Raw genomic sequence first — 18,753 nt, forward strand, 5'->3', positions numbered from 1 at the left:
TAAAGAAAAAAGTTTGCTTATGAACTGATTACAATGTTTATTGCACAAGTTCATCTATGAATTGTTCATAATATTTCTAGAAATTATTTGACCGATGCTGTGCTCTTAATTTTAATACTCGTGACATCCCTTCCCTTACTGGAAGAAAGCATGGCAAAGCAAAATTTAAAGCTACACAAAAAAGCAACCTTAGTATGGCATAAATGTATATAAGTGGTTTTTTTTTTTTTTTTTTTTTTTAAAGAGAAAAAATAATTTGCAGAAATGTTTTGTTCTGAAGAAAAGAGACCTACATCTTATCACCTTCAAACTCAACAGAGTTACTGAAAATCTAGGTCAAACTGAGGTTTCCCCCTCCCTAATTTTAAATCGTTAAATAAAATCAAAACCATGTTGTTTGGCGCCTTAACTCCGTTACTTGGTGATATTTTTTTTATACAGTAGAAGTCCAGAAATCCGCAAAGCTTGGGACCAGAGGTTGTGCGGATTTTAGGACAGAAAAGATAAAGCATAATATTCGGACAAAAAGTGCAAAATAAATAAGGTGTATTTAGATACATTTAATTAAATTATTATATACATTATTGCAATAATTTATTATATTCATTAAATTAATTTTACATATATAAATTGACTATATTATTCATTGTATTATATATACACAGCATCGAGGTTTGCTGATTTCGCCTCATGCAAAGATTTCCGGTTTTTGATTCCGGTGTTAGAATGACTGTTGCTGTAAAATTTAACAGCTTTTCTTTATTTTTCCATATATCATACACAATTGTGTCGCAATTCCATACCATTCTGCTATAAATTGAGCACCTGCCTCCATCTTTTGCATTACCGTCAATGCAATGTGTTTACGTTTTTCAATGTTGCAAGCAGTAAAATCATGAGTGTGTTTCTTATCTGTCATTGTATAAAAAAGGCTGAAATTTAAAATATTCTTAATTGATCCACAAAATATCCAGATAAAAAAAAAAAGGCAGCACTAAACAATCTTGTGAAATAACAAAGTTCAGAAAATACAACAACGTGAGTTGAGTGAATCGTCTGCTTTTTTACCTCGATGCAGATTAGAGGAAAAAAAACTTATTTATCTTATTCTTTTTAACTTATAATTTGTGTTGTCATCTGTTGCACAATTTTTATATTCTAATTCATAACAAATAATACAAATGTGTATTTTATTCAGAAAAGCACATATTAAGTACTTAAGCAATCTTTCACAATTTTAAAAATATTTTACAGAAATCACAGATGAGTATGGAATTTATTTTAAATAGTTTATTCATGTGAACTGGAATGAAAGATCTTACACAATGCTTCAAAGATGACTTCATACTGATGAGACTCATCATTTGCATACAAGAAATAATTAGTTACTACATACATCATACATGGATATATAACACACAATTTGCATGGGAGTACTAAAATATATCATATTCTCACTTTTTTCTTTACATAAAATATGTTAAATGTGATCACTTCTTATAAGTATTCCATCGATGTTATTCATAAAGTCATCCCCACTGTGCAGTTTGGGGATTCTTTAATTCAAATATATGCAATTTATGAATGATTTTATGTTTCATTTTATAGCTCCTTCTTGAGTTCAGATTTATTTGGGTTTATGTGCAAGTTGTCTAGGAACTGAGTTATACTTCAGCATCGCAAAGGCAGCTCAGAACTTTCAGAACAGGGTATAAGATACGGATAAAATAAAAATAGTCCACACAACAAGCTAATATGAAATTTTGGTCATTTCACTCAAGAAAGAATTTAAAAAAAAATCATTTTATACATAAATTTAGGTTTATTAAAAAAATTTCCTGAAATAAAATAGTTAATTTTTAGAACACATTAAAAATTTCACTTCAATTAACAGTCTTTCATATATAGAGATACAGATTTTTAAGAACTTTAACAAAGATGAAGTTTAAGACTGAATTTAATTACATATTTTAATAATGGCAAAGTACATGAAAGTAATTAAGGGAAATGCATAATGATACCACTGTTGAAGGAAGAAAGAGAAATCTAATTTTTCATATTTTATCGTTTGGTCAGATCTGCAAATAGTGACAAACACTAATTAAAATAACAATTCTGTAATCTTCAGCAATCATTATTGTCACTACAGCCATTTTTCAAGAAATAAAAAAAAATGAAATCTAGAATAACATTCAAGATGTCTCTAGCTTTTAGAAGCTACCTTTAAATGTACCCACAGCCCTGTGAGCACTACAGATTTAACACAGTATCCATTGCCTTGTACTCATAATTCTAGACAAGATATCAATCAATTAGAAAGTTAAATATTCCTGCCGCTGTTTAAAAAAGTCTTGAAATTTTATATATATTTATATAAATATATATATAAATATATATATATATAAACTTTTATATAATAGATGAAATTTGATATACAAAAACAGCACTAAAGAACATTTTGCCACATATAACATTTTCATAAAATTATTCGTGCTTACAGCCAACTTTAAAAACCTAATGACTTTGTACAAATGCTTGGAAAATTCCAAGTTCTTTGATGAATTGATATAAATTACAAATGATTCACAATTGAACTTTATATAAATGCATTATAACAACAACAGTAATTAAAGTTTAAAAAGCTTATTGGTCTTCATTCGTTTCACATTGGAAGATTCAAAACCATTTGGAATGGATGCACTCTCTTTCCTTTTTGGAAATGTAACCTTTTCCTTATCCTCTGGACTATTACTTACATTCTGTTTTGCTTCAAATGGTGATTTCTGAAAGAGGAAAGAATCCTTCAGTCAACATCTAAAGTAAATAACTATTCACATAACACTGATACTTAATGCCGTGGTCTCATATTCAAACCGTATATATAGTGACAAACACTAATTAAAATAACAATTCTGTAATCTTCAGCAATCATTATTGTCACTACAGCCATTTTTCAAGAAATAAAAAAAATGAAATCTAGATTAACATTCAAGATGTCTCTAGCTTTTAGAAGCTACCTTTAAATGTACCCACAGCCCTGTGAGCACTACAGATTTAACACAGTATCCATTGCCTTGTACTCATAATTCTAGACAAGATATCAATCAATTAGAAAGTTAAATATTCCTGCCGCTGTTTAAAAAAGTCTTGAAATTTTATATATATTTATATAAATTGATGCTCGATTCAACTTACGGGAGGATTTCTTTTAAACAAAAATAAAAGGGTTATTTTATTAGCTAAATAAAAATTTTTATTTGTACTAAATATTTATCAAAACAAGTAGTAACAACAATGACACAAAGGAAAAGGTCCAATTTAAACTTATTTTCTGCCTGAAACCTGAGGGTTGATACTGCAAAAAATTTCTGTTAATTATGCTTTGCAATTCAAATGTATAGATAACTAAATATTAAGATTTCTCGCTGAAATTTATTTCAAATAATTCTAATAAGTTGAATAACTTACTTTTTGACATATACAGGGGAGAAAAACATATATCGGATTTTAACGAAAGATTCCAGCTGCTGCAAATATTGTCTGCGCAAAACAGTTTGTGCTGGTGTGTTTAATTACATTTTGTCAAAAAAATTTTTGGCGTTTGAAAGAAAAAAGACTGTTGTGAAATTTGTAAAAATATATTGTTATCTCTAAGTACAATATGTCTGAAATGGAACTATCATGCTATCAGATAGTTCTGTTGCAAAAAGTCAGCTACAGAATGTCACCAAATCATGTGTACAGCTTTAGGTACTAATGCTGAATCATATGATACTGTGAAGATTCGGTACTGAAAGTTGTAAAACAAGTACTATGATACTGAAGAAGCAGAGTGCTCTGGCCGGCATACTGATGTTGATGAGGCCCGCCTGCAAGAACTTGTGAAAGAAGATCAGTGTACAACCACTCGAGAGCTTGCTAAGAAGTTAGACATCAGTGCCATGTTCATTAGCCATACTATGTATAAACTTGAAGTACAAGTTCAGTCAATGGGTGCCACATAAGCTGACTCAAGCAGATAAGGACAGATGTGTTTGGGCCTGCACTAATCTGCTCAAATATCAATGCAAGCATAAAATTCTGGACCGGATTGTCACATGTGATAAAAAGTGGATTTACTTCAACAACACAGGCTGAAAAGGGGATTAGGCCCATATCACTCAGCGTTTGTTTCACACAAAAAATTGTTTTGGACAATTTTTCTGCCTGGTTTACCATTGAAAGAAAGACATGCAACTTTTTCCTTCCTTTTGAAAAAAATTGCTAGTTGTTCATTTTCAACCAATCAGCTATCAGCTTGTTTGTAATAGGGAACCAGTTTTCCCTGTGTTAACCCCAAAGTGATTTATGGTGATTGGCTGTTGTGACAAAGCAGAAACAGTTGTTCTTCTGAAAGAAACAGGCATGTGATTGCAGCCTTAGTCTGTATCTGGTGAGCCCATCGGCAGCATTGCAAAGTGCAATTTGACTAAAAAAAAGATAATGCTTTTTATTTGGTGGGATTGCTGTGGTATTATCCACAAAGAGTATCTGGAAAAAGGTAAAACCCACAACAGTAAGGTGTACAGCAAGACGCTGGTCTGTGTTGACACTGCTATCGAGGAAAGTTCCCAGTGGATAAAGGTAATGTTCTGGCAAGATAATGCAAGACCACATGTGTCTGCATTCACTGGCCAGACTCAGTACGGACTCAAATGGGATCTTTTGCCACAACCACCATATAGCCCCAACACCACTCCTTCGGACTTCTACTTTTTTTTCACACCTGCAGCTACATCTTGCTAGTGCTGTCTTCCATTCTGCACAGAATGTCTGAAATGAGGTTGATCTGCTTTTTGGACTCACGACCACTAAGTTTCTTGGCCGAAAGCTTTGAAAAACTATCAAAACATTGGCAGAAAATCATAGATTTGGGTGATGATTATTACCTGCACTAAAGGTACTACTTTCATTTTTTTTTCTCCTTTTCTAACTTTATTAATCCATAACAGGGGAGGTCAAATATTGGGACATAACCGGGAATGTGCGGTCACAGAGACCACGTCTCGTTATGGTGTAAATAAAATGTTCTAATCAAAATATTAAAATTTTACTTTACCCATACATTCTATACACACTTATCTTTGAACAGAGAGGGCGGGGGGAATTATTTTACAAAGAAATCAATGAACACTAGGAACATCTTTTCTGCAACATGAACTTTTTTTTATATGAAAAACCTCTTGCAAATGTAAATTATGCAAAACAAACCAGAACAACTATTATTTTTTTATGAATAATAATTACTTTCCATTAATTTAACATGTGATAAATATATTCAGATGAAAAATACAAATATTGTACGAAACATAAAAAAAAAAATGACAATAACTTACTATCAGTAATACCATTGTGTTCTTACAAAAGATATCAACTTACGCAGCATATTTATGTGCACATTCATGACATAATTTTTGTGTACATACCAAACAAACTGGCATTTTACAACTTATGCATAAATATGAAGTTTTCAGTTCTTTCTTTTTCTCTAATATTTCGTTTGTGAAAAGGACTTCTCAAACGCTTTTAGGATCCATATTTTCACCCAATTTTCCATATGCTCTTAATCCTGGAAGATGAAATATATTATATGCATGGGAGTTCAACACATTTCATTGAGGTTCAATAGATGACCACTTGAAGCGGTTCCTCCCATAATAATATTTTATAGATGAAATGGATTCAGTCTCTGGTTCAGTGCATTCATTGTCAGATTCAGAAAATTCTAATGTCGTGGAATGCGAACTTTCATTTGCAAAATCTTCTTGGCATTCATCTTCATCGCTAAATTCATTTTCCACTTCATCAAGAATTCTTTACAGCACTTCTGCATAACACGAATTAGAAGGATATATGATATTTCTCGGGCCCAGTCTCAGAGCCATGTTTCCACCTGAGACAGAAATTGTAACACTTAGAGGGAGGTGCGGTCTGACATACCGCTCTCAGACAACGGAGTAGAATTTCACAATGAAGCTGGTGCAAAAAATTTTAGCCAATATGTGAGAATTATCAAGGTCACAAAAGGAAAAGCTAGCAGGAGAATCCACTCAATCAGACTAAATATAGAATAAGGGTGATAGGAACAACACCTGTAGACTCAGAGACTGCACTTCCCCAGTTACGGGTTAAGAATGTTTTTTTGCAGAAAACTTTCACTACAACCGGATTTGTATGAAAGGATTATGAATTCTTTTATTTCTAACTACAATTTTCAGCTACGACTCTCATGGTACTTTGATTTCATTAAATTTTCTAATCTTGGATAAAAAAATACTAGAAACTATCTGCATCATGATTTGCATCAGTCAGCCAGGTTTGTTTTTTAAACTTATTAATTAAAAAATAACAGCTATGTTAAAAAAAACTGTTCACATACAAAGTCTCCATCGAAATTGATTATTATTACTGCAAAAATTCATTATTGAGGGCATTTATCTTTTGATATGTGCAAAAAAAGGTTAATCAAATCTGCATCTTCATATCTTTGAATAAGATTTATATCACACTGGTAAATTAATTAGCTCCATTTGTAGATTTTCTGAAGTGTTACTCACATTCATTTTTAATGGCTATGAAAATAATATAAAAGTGCACTATTAAACCATTAAAACCTTAAACCTCTATTTATTTATCATAATAAAATTAATTAAATTACGGGAAATGCATTCGTGAGCCATCCATTTGAGACCACTGACTTAAGAAACACTGTTAAATTATCATATTTATGTCCAAGAAGTTTTTTTTTCCCTTCAAAACTTAATTAGTGACAAAATAGAAAAAGAGAGATAACTAAATGTCTCAACAAATTACAAATATAATAATTTAACAACAATAAATGGTGAGATATAATTTTGAATAAATATTTCTGTTAGTTAAAAATTTATTAAACCTCTGTCTTGTACTTACTCTGTCCCATAAAAATAGTTTAGTGAATATTTAAATGGGAATTATTGGCAAACACAACTGTAAATTATGTTGAGTGCAAAATTGCAGAGACCTCAAACAAAATCAATGTTTCATGACATCTGCTATGGTTTTGACACAACTTTCAATTTTTAGGTTAATCTAATTACTACAAATTATAACTTTTTTTCTAATTTCATCCACTGATCGAAATCATTGTTTTATTTCAGTTGAATATCAACCTGTTGTGAAAGTAAGTTGAAAAAAAAGGAAGTTTTCAGGCAAAGATCCAAGTTGTGATTGCCATTTCTTGATACACCAAAGGAAATATTAAAAATTGCAGAAAGGTGCAATAACTGAGGTGAATCTTTTGATTGATTTAAAAATAAAACTGTGAACATAAATGCAAAGATTATGAAAGAAAACTTAAAAAATTTAGACATATTCTTCTTAGCAGAAGAGGCCGCAGAGAAGCAATAAACATAGCCTTCGTTAATCTTTCTCTCCAAATACTGGATAACATGATTTTTCAACAAGTTATGCTGGAAGGAGTCAAGGACGATAGCTCCAATAATTTTAAGTTTATGCATATACAGAACACAAAGCTTTGCAGCCAAGGTATCCTACCTAAAAGTTTAAAATACAGTAATGAAATTATTGAAAAATCCAGAAACTATCTGAACACTCAAAATAAAAATTAGTTGTAACATTTTTAAATTTATTTGTTTAATTTAAGATAGTTTTTTAATAATAAATATTGCATTCTATATTTATTTTCTTTTGCTACTATTTTTATGGGGAAAATTAAATTCATCAACTACTATTATTACAGGAGTATGATTTAAATTAAATGAACAGAAAAAATTATAAATATGGAGACTTAAGATGCAGTTGCAAAATGACTTACACCAACAAATATGCTTTACTTCAAATTTCATCAATTTTTTCAATAAATAAATAAGAAAAATATTGTCAATTACATACTGGTCATCAAAGTTTCATTCTTTTGCAAAACATAAAATATATATCAAATGTACAAATTTCAAAATTCCTAGCAAACAAATAACAATCTTAATATTTAATCTTTATAGCATTGTTATAATTTTGGGAAATGCATTCTTAATAATAAATGCAGATATTTCTTTAAATTTGTGTTTCATTTAATGTATGATCTAGTTGGTATTATGGCAACACTAATAAAAAATATGTTCATGAATTAAAAATAGCATAAAATACACCAATTATCATTTTTTTTAAAATTTTAATCAATTTATTCACAAGCATGTAACAACACAGTAAATTATGGTCATTGTGCTTAAAAACAGCGAATGCTAAAAAACTACATTTAGGATTAAAAAAAAAAAAAAAAAAAAAAAAAAAAGGGCTTCCTTGTAAATTTTTAAAAAAGCTGCATTTTTGAAATGCAAATGCAGATATTTGAGTAATTTTTAAACCTTTTTTTGGAAAACTTTCAAAAATCCTAACTTAAGTTCTTTAAATTTAAGAATAAAACATCTGATGTGTACACCACATGACTTCCTTGCATGGAATACTAAATTATACGCATTTTTTCTTGCATTTCATTCAAAACTTATTGGATTGAATTTAATTTACTTCGTTGATAGCACATAAACCACAATAAAATAAATGCACTCTTTAAAATTTACTATATTTGTTTACCATAGCGACACTCTGGCGCTAGGTTCACTTAACAGCATTACATTTCATTCATATTATAACTCAGAAATGCATATAAATTTATATCATTTGAAGAATTATCTAATCATTGCCACATGTTTTTTTTAAATACTATAATAAATCAAAAACGATGTATAAAAGAAATTAAGCAAGGAAAAAAAAAAAAAAAAAAAAGTTTTCCACAGACGATTCAGTATTTCTCATTCAATTAATTCAGTTTTAAATTCCCGACATTAAACCTGATTTAATTCGCAATAATAAAAGAAGGTGTTATTTTTGTTGTTGTGAAGCTTAGTTTCTCTAAATTGGGAACAAATCCACTATTTTGCCAAGTTTAAAATATAAACAAACATGTCCGCCATCACAAAATTAATTAGGCTTAGCTTCACTTAAACAACTTTTAAATTGATGATAACTCCACAAATATTGCATGCAGATTTACTAAAGGCATAAAATCCTTAACCAGAAGATAAGAACAACATAATTCGATCATTTTTAAAGCAAAAAATGCATAACTTACAAACATATAAGAGTAAAGAAACTGAGATCACTGAGCTGGTTAACAGAGTAGATATATATACATATATTTATATACATTTGGTGTGGCCGACTGCAACCAAAAGATGAGGTGCACATCTACATGTTATAGCAGTCATATATACAAAATTTCAATGTTCTGAGGCTACTCATTTTTGGGTTATGCAAGATACGTACAGATGCCACGAAAAATTATCTTTAAAATTCATTTTAAATCAGTTTTATAATTTTTTGGGTGGAAAAGAGTCTTTTATTCTGTCCTTACGTACAGATGTCATGCAAAAACATCGTTAAATTGCATTCGATAGCGTTCAAAATGGATATTTTAGTTTACGATGCCTGAAAATTTTCACGATTACAATACTTCCTTTTTACTTCGTACAAGAAAGTAAAAATGTACTTACATAAATTCCAAGACATGATTTGAAAATGCATTCAGATGTTTACATTGTGTGGGAGGGAGCACCTAGACAGTACAGTGTCATGGATGGTAAATGTCTTGGCAGAATTTCATGTAGGTACGTATTGGATAAGGCACGGGCATACATTACTGTAGAGCATTTTTGTGGAATGACGGCACTTAAAATCTTATATCTGAATGTCCTCTCAACAGACTGAGGGTAAAGAAAGAAGGATGCAAGACTTCTAATTACTCTGTAGTAATTTGTTTTCAGGCTAAAGTGAGATGAAGTGAGTAAAATTACTTTGTCACCATTCATTAACAAAACATTTGGTTAACATTTTTAAAGGCCAAATTCAGATCCAGGTTAATTTTTAATTACTTTTTTGTTTTGATTTTCATCTTCTAATGCTTTAGTTAGGTATCAGTTGTTTAAATGAGGAGGAAAAAAAATAAACATATGACTTTTATGATATTCTGAATTGGGAACATTGGCCACATCTGATTAAGCTTACTATGCTAGTGTTAAAAATGGAATATAGTGATAGACTAAATAATAAACAAATTAATAAGAAATTATGAAGGATTTAATTTTAAATTTAAGCATAGATATGAATTTAGCTGAAAATTTATAAATTTGAACAAACAAATTCTTTCTCCCCCCCCCAAAAAAGGGCTTTATTTCATGTTACACTGGAAAGCAATTTAAATACAACACATTCTTTTTCCCTCATTATATTCTAATCTTGCATTTATGCCATAATGCATGTATCTACCTCGAGTTATTGTTGACCATGACACTTCTGCGGAGATATATTGTGGTGTACTTTTGGTCCTGGTTTTAAATCCATTGTTTCTTGCTGCAATCCATAAATGAGTAATTGTAACTTCTCTTTGGAACTCTAGGGGAGTAAGCTGGCTCATTTTTCCGTGAGATGCTGCATATAAAAGTCATCTAGCCACCACAGCCACGAATCTTGATGCTAATGATGATCTGATTTGGGTGTACAATACTTTTTTTTTTTTTCCATTTTAGAATAATAATAACTTTTCTTGGCTCTGCAACTTGTTCTTCAGAATGGTTTTTGCTAACTGAAAATCTGTTAATAATGCTAATGTGTACACAAACATCAGAAGGTAAAAGAAGACTAAGAATGTTGTCATCAATGTCCTCTTCTCCAGAAATGCAATCAATTTCATCATGAGGAAGCCAACAAATTTCAAGTTGTTTATCAGAAACTTCCGATATATCAGAATCCCTAAGAACCCTAAATCAAAAACTCAAAAGTTTCTTCTGTCTGTGCCTTCGTGTGTCTAAAATACATCTTCATGTTATAATAAATCATGGACAACATTCAATACCTTTTACCACAAAATCTAAAGAGTAAATGTTCTAGATCACAGAAGAAATTAAATTCGCTTTCGTCAAAATTACGGAAATGGAGAGAGACAAAAAACAAAAGAAGGGAATTCCCTACAAAAGAAACAAAAGATGGGAATTCCCTTTCTTGAAATATAAAGAGATTTTCCTTTTAATGAGAAAATTTAAGAAAAAAGTTTCATTTTCAGTGAAAATTCACAATAAGACAAATTTCCTCTTTTACAGACTAGAAGCTACAGTTCGGTGTTCCTAGTTGGGAACATCGAAGTTTAATGAATTTCAGCAAATGAATTTCTTCTTCTTTTTATTATATCTTATGCTTTTTTAATAAAGTGAACCTTCTTAACTAAGTCTGCTGATTTTTAGAAATATTGGATCGTTTTTTAAATTTATATGAGTTTTTTACGCATATCCTATGAAAGATGACAAAAAAGGCCATTTTCCTGAATTTCTGTATATTGCTCATTTTACATCTGAAAAATGATTTATGTATTTTTTAATGTTTCCATCAAGTCATATTTCAATCAGAAATGACAATTCTTTCAAATGGAATTTTATTTTTAAATGAATTTTGAAGTTGATCTCAAATGGCCCGTAAAAGATTAACAACAGGGCACCTGACCCCATCCATGATTGTTCATGAAACTATTTCAGAACTTATTTGCTTGGACATGAGAATAAGCAATACAAATATATAAACTTACTTCCTTCACAAAACTTTCTTTTGCAGGAACAGAAATCTCATCTAAACCAAATTTGCTTTGCAACAAAGCTATCACAATTTTAATATGCTTGAATTCTATGTAAGGTGGACACAATTGTTTTATAGGACTTAGGCGACTGACATCTAGAAATAAGAAAAACATTTATTTAGAAGTTAAAACTTTAAAATAAAAAATATTTGATTTTGCACAGTTAGAAGAAAGAATAAAAAATACCGGCGGTGAGGAAAAATTATTCATTCAAGCATGAATTAAAATAGAGAAATTAATCGTTTGATACACATAATGCATATGATTCATTTCATATTTATGTGCTGAAATAAATTTGATGTCTTTCAAATATTATACACTATATTTCATTCCACAGCGAGTTTGAAAGTTACAATACACATATTTAAAAAAGTCACAAATCATTCATATTTCAGTAGTTACTATTTTCTTTTGCTGAAAAATGCCACTGTCTTGTAAAACAATCATAAATATTTTTTAATTTATTATAATATTTTATGATGAAAGATAAGACAGATATTCTAGGAAGATAACAAGCAATCATCATGAGCCCTTACATATGCTCTTGTGATGTAACTCAAAAGTTTAAAACTCAAATTCCTGGTCTAATGCACAATCTAAAAGCAGCTTGATGGGCTTTGTTTTAACCACACTGAAAATTTTTTTCATTAAAGTTTAAATTTTGTTTTTTAAATATTCATCAAAACATACATAAACAGCATAAATAATGATGCACAGGAAAAAATTCCAATTTATACTTATTTTTTGTCTAAAGTTTGTGATCTGCAAAAAATTTCTGCTGGTTCCACTTTGTTATTCCAACATATTGATAGTTAAATATTAAAGTTTCAGACTAAACATTTGTTTCAAATAATTCGAATGAGATGAATTAACCATTAAATAACTTAAAACTAAAAATAAACAAAGTATGAAAACTTTTGGGGGGGGGACTTTAGAATAAATAATTACAACTTATTCTTTTTTTTACTTATTAATTTTTGACACATATTATATATATTCTGTATGTGTCAAAAAGCAACTAGAAAGTCCTTTATTGCAGCTTTCTGCTACAGCATCTTATGGCATTTCTATTTCGACAAAGTTTGCAGCCTTGGAGAAAAAAATTACTGGAAACTATTTTTATCCTGACAGCCTGGTTCTCTTTCTCCCCCCCCATTTTTTTTGGACTTATTAATTTTCAGCTGGAGGGGGTGTTCACATATAAATGTATTCCCAAACAAAATGATTATTCTTATATAGCAAAAATTCATAGCTGAGGGTATTCATCTTTTAGCAAGTACAACCAAAATGTTTCATCAAATTTGTATCTTAAATAAGATTTATAGTATTGTGTAAATTAACTAGCTCCATTTGAAAATTTTCTGGGAGGGTACTCATGTTAACTTTTAATGTAATGAAAATAATGTAAAATTGGATTCAAAATCATTAAAATCTTAAACTTTTCTTCAAATTCTTGCCATAATTAATAATGTTATAATAATGTTAATTAATTTAGGGGAAATGTATTGCCACATAAAATTGCTTTGGAGTCCACCAATTTGACACCACAGATGCAACTGGTACCATGTCCACTTAAGCAAGTGGAATATCATAGTTTGAGTCCGGAAAGGCATAGCTGATTTTTGCATTTCTATTCAAAATAATAATAATCTCTACAAGAACACTGTCACCTGACAGGTGTTGACAGATGAAACATTTTTGCTATGAATTGTGCAACTGTAATATTAAAATTAGTGACAATTTGATTCAACAGGTATGTTTTGTAAACATGGAGATTTTGGGATGGAGTGCAGGTAACAGTGAAACCAGTTAAGAACGTATCCTAGCCCGTAGCAGTAGCCATATCTCAACCAGTGGTCTGGAACATCCCTGCCCACAGACATAATGTTGTGAAGGAAGTGCAGGCTAAATGCTTTTCGCAAAAGCCAGGACATGAGAGGAAATGGATACACCTCTCCAGTGTAGAACAAAGCAGAGCACATGAACAGATTCATCATGTCTCCTTTGGAATTTGACCAAACAGTAGGCAAGTTAATGTAATTGCCAACACAACATGCCCATATAACTTTCCACCACAGAAGCCCGAGTCAAAGCGGTGCTCTGAGCAGTTCAAGGCAGTGCGCACCTTCACTATTCAAGATTCTTCAGAAACTCAAGTGATGATTGAGATATCTTCTTAAGTGTGTGGAGAACTCATTATTATTATTATTTGTCCACTGGCCCAAGAGAGGGCGCTACCAGCTTTCTCCCTCTTCTCCACTAGGGGAAACTTCGGACTCTTTACTCTGTTCCTGGCTGCCATCGGTGAAGCACGCGCTCACCTTTCTTCTGCTTTACTTTCATGATTTTTCACCTACGTGGACTTGTTAACTATAAAAATGCTCATCGTACAAACTGTAATCAATGTGATTGTGTATCAATGAACGTGTGTTAAAATATATACCTCCTTTTAGTGTTAAATAAAAATGTTAAAAATCATCAAGCTAAGCTACCATCGTTATACCTACAGCAACAACACACGCCACCAAAAATGGCATCCATAGACGAAAGCTTTAAGTGTAAATGATTAAGCTTCAGGATAAAGAATCTTTTAGCATAAGTAAAATTATGTAGCTACTCACCTGAATTGATAGGAGGTGAAAGAATAACTTTAGCAATAACATCAATTATATCTTGGGTTATTGCTAAGCCATCCAAGTCGACAGGCAGACCAACTTTAATAGCTTGTGCTAAATGGGTAATCAAAGTCTCCTCGGTCATTCCCCTTATTTTGGCTGCAGCTGGAAGACTTTTTTTCTCTATTGCATATAATCTATATGTTTCTTGGACAGTTGGAGTCAGCGTTCTTAAGCCAGCCTCTGCGGTGGGACTTAGCTATAAAATACATCAGACATACACTCCAAATTAACATAGATTAATAAAGAAGCATTCACGTCTGTCCATTGACCAATGTAATGATTAATGTAACTTATTAGCATAATGTACTACTAAATAGAACACACACACAAAACCTCCCCCCCCCCCCGAAAAAACCCTACCATTTACAATAGATATCTTCGGGCTAAAAATATTTCTTAGTTATCAAAATAATTTTAACTTTTTCTCTTGGATTAACTTTGATTTGAGTTGATTAGAAATCTACACCAGTGCTATTTAAATAAATGTTTCTCATTTATGAAACAAATTTTTATTTATTTATTTATTTATTTATTTTTGAAAAACTTCTAAAATATTTTATATTTTCATTTTCAAAATGAGCCATTTCTCAGCTTTACTGAATTAACTGTATTATACTTCTTCATATATTATGCTTTCAGAAATTGCTTATTATTATTTTTTTAAATAAATGAAACAGCATTTTAACTAGATCGAAAATGAGTGAGAATTCATAAGAAATCTTCCCTTACCAGACTTCAAAATTAAGCAAACATGCTATAATCCATGTAAAAATATTCCCTAGTATAGTCTCTGCTTTACTAAACAATGTGTGTATAAACCTGTAAGAAATGTAGTTATGTTATAGAAAGAAAATAGTAGAAAAATAAAAATAGTTATGTTTCCCAGCTGTGCTCTTCATGCTTTTTGCACTCATAAAAAAAGCACAAAGCAGCATAAAAGGCAATTGGATTCTAATTTTACATTACATGTACATATAAACACTAGCCACTTGCACAGCTACCTGTCTAAAATACTTATAAAAAAAGAAAGCTATGTAATGATTTTTAATGAGTACAGCAATCATAATTTTATGAATCCAGTTAGTTATTAATAATAATAAAAATAAAAAGCTGCATTTATTATTTAGTCTATTAATTCATAACAGGTATATTAAATTTGAAAGAAAAATTAATTGCATTTCACCAAATGACAGCATACGCTTAGGTAGAAAACAAAAATATTTTATTTTCAGCAATGGCAACACATTCCTTTTGAACTGTTCTGGATGCTGATTAAATTTGAAAAACAAATATTTTATGTCTCATCGAGTGGTAAAGTTGCTGAATATCAATATATTTTTTAATTTAACTTTATTAAGTTTGCACAAAATATAAAATAAATAAAAAAAATTTTTGAAATAAAAATATGGACGGAGGACTATGTGTGTAAAATCTAGGTGCTGCTGTTTTTACAAAATGAGAAGAACATACACATATACATAGATTCTTCATTAGTTAACAGAGATATACAAAAAGTATTTTTTTTTTTTTAATCTTTAAATTAAAAGTGAAACGTATTACAGCATACTACTATAAAACTGTAAACTGGCATACAATTCCACTGCATAACCTATACATACACAGTATGAGCTTGGTTCATGAATTTAATTCATCCTTGAAGGCCTTTCATCATCTGAAGTGTTCATAAACAGAAACTATTTCCCCCATAAGGATTAATGTAAAATAGATTAATCCGTTCCAAGATCACAGATGGCTTATTTAAAATTTACAGAAGTACTTTGCACAAAAGTTAGTAACACAAAATTAATGTAAATTATTAAATCTAGGGGGGGGAGTGAGAGAGAAGGAAGAGATTAAATACAATACTAAATAGATTAAATGAAAGTCACAAGAAAAATATGTTATTATACAGTTGAGAAGACACCTTTCATAAAAATATAAAGTATCTGTCTTTCTGGGGCATCTTTGTCTCTTAACATCACTCGACTCCACATGAGACTCACTGGGCTTTCGCTTAATTCAAAATTTATCCAATGTGATTTTTGTCTAAGCTTTTAAATGTTTCTAGAGTGAGACAAGGCATTAAAACTGAAAATACTTTGCATTAACTTCTTGTAGTCTTATCATGATATCATAATTATTATGAAACTTTGCATCCTACCTCGTTTTGCATGAATTTCATGGACCAAAGAATTAGGTTCATTTTATCCTATTCCTCTTCTTCAAACACAGCTGTGTTTTAATTTTGTTTCTGAAGATGTTTCATTTCTTTTTTGCTGAATTCATGTTTAAGGTCCCTTAATAATTCCTCCATGTCTTCGCTGCCAAAGATCATGATTTTGCCTAGAAACACAATAACATACACAACAAAAAGAATCCTCTCTCAAAATCTAGGCCTTTAAGTCTGGTTATAATTTTTTTTCCAAATTGAATTCGTGGCCCTGTAAGTAAGTCATTTGCTGCCAGGCTTCGTTACCAATTTTTGCGATGGCACACCTTTGTTTCAGAAGGTTCTCATGAGAGGGAAGGGAGTCGAAAGCAGTAAGCCTAACTTTAGAAAGGGGGAGTTTAAATTCTAGCATCATTATTTTTGGTACCATTTTAGCTTTTATATATATTAAAGTTAATACAGTGGGTGATCAGTTAACGAACACTTCGGACAGTGAACATATCGGACAACGAACAATATTCGGATAACGAGCAAAAACTAATTCTAACGAAAACCTTTCGGCTCTTGGAACACCCGACACCAGTTCTCAATTCGTGCTGAAAATGGATGTGCGTGTGCGCTGACACATCATCATCCATACTATGTAGCAGTGAGGCAGCACCGTACGACCTGTACGGTAGTGTGCGACGACACTTTATCAATTGTGTACCATAGTTGGTTTTTGTCCTTGTGATTTTGGTAGGTGCTTCTCTAAACACCTTATATAAAAAACCTGAAAAATATGACAATATTATGGGACCTAAAAAGGGTGGAGTGTCAAAAACTGAAAAACTGTGCTCACCATAAAAACCAAGCAAAAGATTATAACTAAAGTAGAGAATGGACAAAAAATGACTGATGTTGGTAGGCAGTACGACTTGAACAGGTCTACAGTAGGCACAATCCTAGCTAAGAAAGATATCATCAAGACTCAAGCCGCTAAAGGAGTAAAGAAAATCACATCTGAGAAGCAAAGAAGTGCCATCCATGAAAAAATGGAGAGTTTGCTTTTAGTATGGGAGAATGGGAGATGAAAAAAGATGCAACTAGTATGGCCATCATTCAAGAGAAGAGCAGAGAAATTGAGAAATTGAAAGAACAAACTCCAGGTTCGTCATCCGAAAATCTAGAATTCAAAGCTACCACTGGCTGGTTTGCAAAGTTTAAAAGGAGATCTGGCATTAAACACGTGGTCATGCATGGTGAGTCTGCTAGTGCAGATAAAGAAGAAGCTGAGAGGTTCCGTCTCAAATTTCAATAATTCATTGAAAAAGAAGGGTATTGTCCACAACAAATATTTAATTGTGATGAACTAGTTTGTTTTGGAAGTGCATGCCGAACCGTACCTACATCACGAAGATGAGAAAAGTGTTCCTGGGCATAAACCCATGAAAGACCAATAGGCGTTACTTTTGGGAGCTAACGCTAGTGGTGAAATGAAGCTTAAACCACTTCTCGCTTATTACTCTGAGAATCCTAGAGCATTAAAAAAAAAAAAAAAATTACATGATCAAGAGAACACTGCCAGTGATGTGGAGATCGAATCAGAAGGCATGGGTAATGCAGGTTCTTTTCAAAGAAAGGCTATTTGAAGTTTGTGCCTCGAGCATCAAGGACTGCCCTGATACCAATGACTTGAAATTGAAAGCATTGTTGGTATTGGACAATGCACCAGGGCACCCAAAGGAACTTGAAGATAATTTGCTGATAGACTTTTCCTGGCTGACAGTGCAGTTTTTACCTCCGAATACGAGTTCACTGATTCAGCCAATGGATCAAGAGGTTATTGCAGGTTTCAAGAAATTGTACATTCGTATGCTGTTTTGGCGATATTTTGAAGCATGCCAACTCTCCTAAAAAATGACTTTAAAAACGTTTTGGATAGAAAAATTCGACATTCTCGAAGCTATTCGTCTTAATGTAAAGGCATGGTCAGAAATCACTCAACGACAGTTGGTTTCTGCCTGGCAAAAGGTTTTCTGTCCATCCCTAATTCAAGGAGACGGATGTGATCAGGGTGACACCCCTGAAATTATGGATGAAATTATAACAACTGCGAGAGATCTGGAATTGGAGGTGAATGAGGATGACATTGAAGAGCTCATAATGGAACATGAAGGTGACTTGACGGCAGAAGAACTCCAAGAAATCTT

The 18,753-nt window shown here is 31.5% G+C and overlaps 1 protein-coding gene across 4 annotated transcripts in view; it reads right to left on the minus strand.

Annotated features, from left to right (window-relative positions):
* Positions 1-1,164: 1,164 nt before the first annotated feature.
* LOC118186278 (bifunctional 3'-5' exonuclease/ATP-dependent helicase WRN-like) overlaps positions 1,165-18,753 on the minus strand; it is a 151,044-nt gene continuing 133,455 nt past the window's right edge. For all 4 annotated transcript variants that reach the window (XM_085824020.1, XM_085824022.1, XM_085824023.1 and 1 more), the window contains 3 exons: positions 14,335-14,587; positions 11,666-11,808; positions 1,165-2,783 (listed from right to left, as the gene is read on the minus strand). In XM_085824020.1, the coding sequence (XP_085680146.1) occupies positions 2,628-2,783; positions 11,666-11,808; positions 14,335-14,587 (552 nt within the window). In that variant the 3' untranslated portion in view covers positions 1,165-2,627. The remainder of the gene's footprint in view (positions 2,784-11,665; positions 11,809-14,334; positions 14,588-18,753) is intronic.

The sequence above is a fragment of the Stegodyphus dumicola genome, chromosome 9 (genome assembly GCF_044657685.1).
Source record: "Stegodyphus dumicola isolate Sdum_Otavi_A_Nest chromosome 9, ASM4465768v1".
NCBI classification, from domain to species: domain Eukaryota; kingdom Metazoa; phylum Arthropoda; class Arachnida; order Araneae; family Eresidae; genus Stegodyphus; species Stegodyphus dumicola.